Source organism: Beta vulgaris, chromosome 1, assembly GCF_026745355.1.
Source record: "Beta vulgaris subsp. vulgaris cultivar EL10 chromosome 1, EL10.2, whole genome shotgun sequence".
NCBI classification, from domain to species: Eukaryota; Viridiplantae; Streptophyta; class Magnoliopsida; order Caryophyllales; family Amaranthaceae; genus Beta; species Beta vulgaris.
In genome coordinates this window covers 60,648,412-60,652,010 of record NC_079202.1, presented here as the reverse complement: position 1 = coordinate 60,652,010, position 3,599 = coordinate 60,648,412, and the positions used below count along the sequence as shown (strand labels likewise).

The 3,599-nt window shown below is 39.4% G+C and overlaps 1 protein-coding gene across 1 annotated transcript; it reads left to right on the top strand.

Annotated features, from left to right (window-relative positions):
- The first annotated feature begins 213 nt into the window (after positions 1-213).
- Positions 214-2,918, top strand: LOC104886495 (polyubiquitin). The gene is made up of 2 exons (XM_010670944.4): positions 214-365; positions 1,287-2,918. The coding sequence occupies exon 2, from the start codon at positions 1,287-1,289 to the stop codon at positions 2,661-2,663; it is 1,377 nt and encodes a 458-aa protein (XP_010669246.1). The 5' UTR covers positions 214-365; the 3' UTR covers positions 2,664-2,918.
- Positions 2,919-3,599: the final 681 nt, after the last annotated feature.

The following is a 3,599-nucleotide window of genomic DNA, read 5'->3' as shown; positions in this document are numbered from 1 at the left end:
CTAGTAAACAAATAAAAGAAAAAGGCTAACCAACAAATTCTATGACTATCGTGTCAAATTGAAAATCAAAAATCATCCTAGTATCCAACAGAATATCCGGCCATCTTTTGATTAGTAGATAAAATTAATGACTTAGCACATAGCTGATAAAAATAGGACACGCGTTCTTCTCCTATTGCTTACTCTCAACAACCGCTTCCCCATTCTTTGCTATATAAACCTTCCCTTGGATTCCTCATTTCCTCATCGCTATTTTACTCTCATCAAACGCAAAGTTCTACATTCCATATAAATTCATCTTTTTTCTCTCTCTCCAATCTTAGGGTTTCGTTGACGCTTTTCGCTCAATTTTCGTCCAATTCAAGGTAAGAATTCTTCCTATTTTCTTCTTGTTTCTTCGTTTAATCTTGCTATATTTGTTTGTATGAGGTTTATAGTTTTGATTTATGTATGTGTGTTGAATTGTTGATTATCGAATTTGTTGATTTTCGCTCTGACGGTGATGATATTGATTTGTTTATCGTTCTTGTTTCGATTTCATGGTGTTTGTATTTGATTGAGTGAATTTTCCGTGTTTTTTGTAGTATGCTATTATTTTTTGATATATTCGTGTAATTGTAGTTTATCTAGGGTTAGATCTTAAGTTTTGTGCTTCTTGATCTTAATTTTATGTTTTGTGAACTTGTTTTTTTATGATTGTTGAGATTTATTACCTAATATCATATTATCGTTTTTTTAAACTTGTTATTGCTGTAATTTTCTGTCCGCGTGAAGGTTTTTAAGAGTGTCGATTGAGCGTATGGATTTCGCAACATGTTCTGGTGTGCTATATAGTTTATACATCATTATGTTCTGGTGTGCTATATAGTTTTTACATCATCTTCGTTGTCTTTTGTTTCTAGAAACCTAATTAAATTGATCAACTAGCTAGTTGTGTATGCAAGTGACGTACTATTGTTTCAATTGATCAACTAGCTAGTTGTGTATGCAAGTGACGTACTATTGTTTCAATTGATCAACTAGCTAGTTATGTTTACAAGTGACCTGCGACTGTTCAAATTAGTGCCGCGGCAAATGTAAATATATACCGGAGGGAGTAGTTGTGTTCAAGACTTGTGTATAATCAGTCCGTTTTTAGGGTTTATTTGCTCTTAATGTGTCCTTGTATAAGTGTGATCTTATGACAGATTTTCGTTTGAATCGGTAGTGCTTTATTGTGCTAGTTGACTTTTCGAGATGCTGCCTGTTTACTGTGACTAAACGTAGATGATATCTTCTTGTTGTAGATGCAAATCTTTGTGAAAACTCTCACCGGAAAGACTATTACTCTCGAAGTCGAGAGCTCAGACACAATCGATAATGTCAAGACCAAGATCCAGGACAAGGAGGGGATTCCACCAGATCAGCAGAGGCTGATCTTTGCTGGGAAACAACTGGAGGATGGAAGGACGTTAGCAGACTACAACATCCAAAAGGAATCAACTCTTCATTTGGTTCTTCGTCTCAGGGGTGGCATGCAGATCTTTGTCAAGACCCTTACTGGCAAGACCATCACCCTTGAGGTCGAAAGCTCAGACACTATTGACAATGTTAAGACAAAAATTACTGATAAGGAGGGTATCCCACCAGACCAGCAAAGGCTTATCTTTGCCGGAAAGCAATTGGAAGATGGTCGGACTCTAGCAGATTACAACATCCAAAAGGAGTCCACCCTCCACTTGGTTCTCCGCTTAAGGGGTGGTATGCAGATCTTTGTTAAAACCCTCACAGGCAAGACAGTAACCTTGGAAGTTGAGAGTTCTGACACTATTGAGAACGTCAAGACTAAGATTCAGGACAAGGAAGGAATCCCACCAGACCAGCAGAGGCTCATCTTTGCCGGTAAACAGCTTGAGGATGGCAGGACATTGGCCGATTATAATATCCAGAAGGAGTCCACTTTGCACCTGGTGCTTCGTTTGAGGGGAGGCATGCAGATCTTTGTGAAGACTCTTACTGGCAAGACCATCACACTGGAAGTTGAAAGCTCAGATACCATTGACAATGTGAAGGCGAAGATTACAGACAAGGAAGGCATTCCAGCTGACCAACAGAGACTCATCTTTGCCGGTAAACAGCTTGAGGATGGCAGGACATTGGCTGATTACAACATCCAGAAGGAGTCCACTTTGCACCTGGTTCTTCGTTTGAGGGGAGGGATGCAGATCTTCGTGAAGACTCTCACTGGCAAGACCATCACACTTGAAGTTGAAAGCTCGGATACTATTGACAATGTGAAGGCAAAGATCACAGACAAGGAGGGAATTCCAGCTGACCAGCAGAGACTCATCTTCGCGGGGAAGCAGCTGGAGGATGGCCGGACTCTAGCTGACTATAACATTCAAAAGGAATCAACCTTGCACTTGGTCCTCCGTCTCAGAGGTGGGATGCAGATCTTTGTGAAGACCCTCACTGGGAAGACTATCACCCTTGAGGTGGAGAGTTCTGATACAATTGATAATGTGAAGACCAAGATTCAGGACAAGGAAGGTATCCCTCCAGATCAGCAGAGACTCATCTTTGCTGGGAAGCAGTTGGAGGATGGGCGAACTCTGGCAGATTACAATATTCAGAAGGAGTCGACCCTTCACCTTGTCCTTCGTCTTCGCGGTGGTGATGCTTGAGTCTTAGCATTTGTGTTTTGAAGTTCTAGTCTCTGGGTGTTATGTGTGGGTTTTCTTTCCTGTTTGTTATGTGGTTAAGTACTATTGGTTATGGTTTCTAGATGCGAGTAGTAAGTACTGGTGTGTGAACTGTGAAATTATTTGCTGTTAAGTAATGTGGCTTGGAAAACTTGTGGGGGTATATACTATTAGTATGCCCTATTATAAATAAATAAAGTGAAAGTTGGCGTTATGCTTTCACATTTGAATTGTGAATTCCTTGTCAAATTGTTATCTGATGCTATCCCTGTTGAAACTCTTGTGATAGTTCTAATCTAACTATTACTTGTTTATGTAATCTATGAACTTGTGAAGAAGGCCCTTGCTTGTCCGAGTAGCATGGAAATATTTTGGGATTTTAGGTTTCTCCGTTTTGTGCAACGTTTTCGATGCTTTTGGATTCGAAGCTTAGATTGTTTCCATCTTGTAAGTGTTTTTTTTTTGTTTTGATAGATGGGTCCTCAGCTAGTCGTATGATAATGATAATGTACAGTTGAGTGTTGTCGTCTGAAGTTTTCCAATTTTCTGCGATGACCTTCGTATTCAGAATGAAGTTAAGGTAAGAAAGAAGCAATTTAATGGTTAGAGTAAACGGAGAGCAGAAGAGGATATTCATTTTTGACATGTACAGGTTTATTGTTGCAGAAATTTAAACTCTTTTGACGATTATCATAAATAGCCTTATGTGTTTTTCATCTCTGTAGTGTATATATTACCCTCTAACTCTATGTTATGCTCTTAATGCTGATGGCTGCGCCAATATTGTCTTGGAGTCCAATTGTCAGTCGATTGTCTCTAATTTTCAATCTGAATTAGATGTTATCCTAGAGGACTCCATTGCTCGAAGTCTATTACCCAAAGTAGGGATTCAGATTCGATTTCATGGTCTTATGGGCG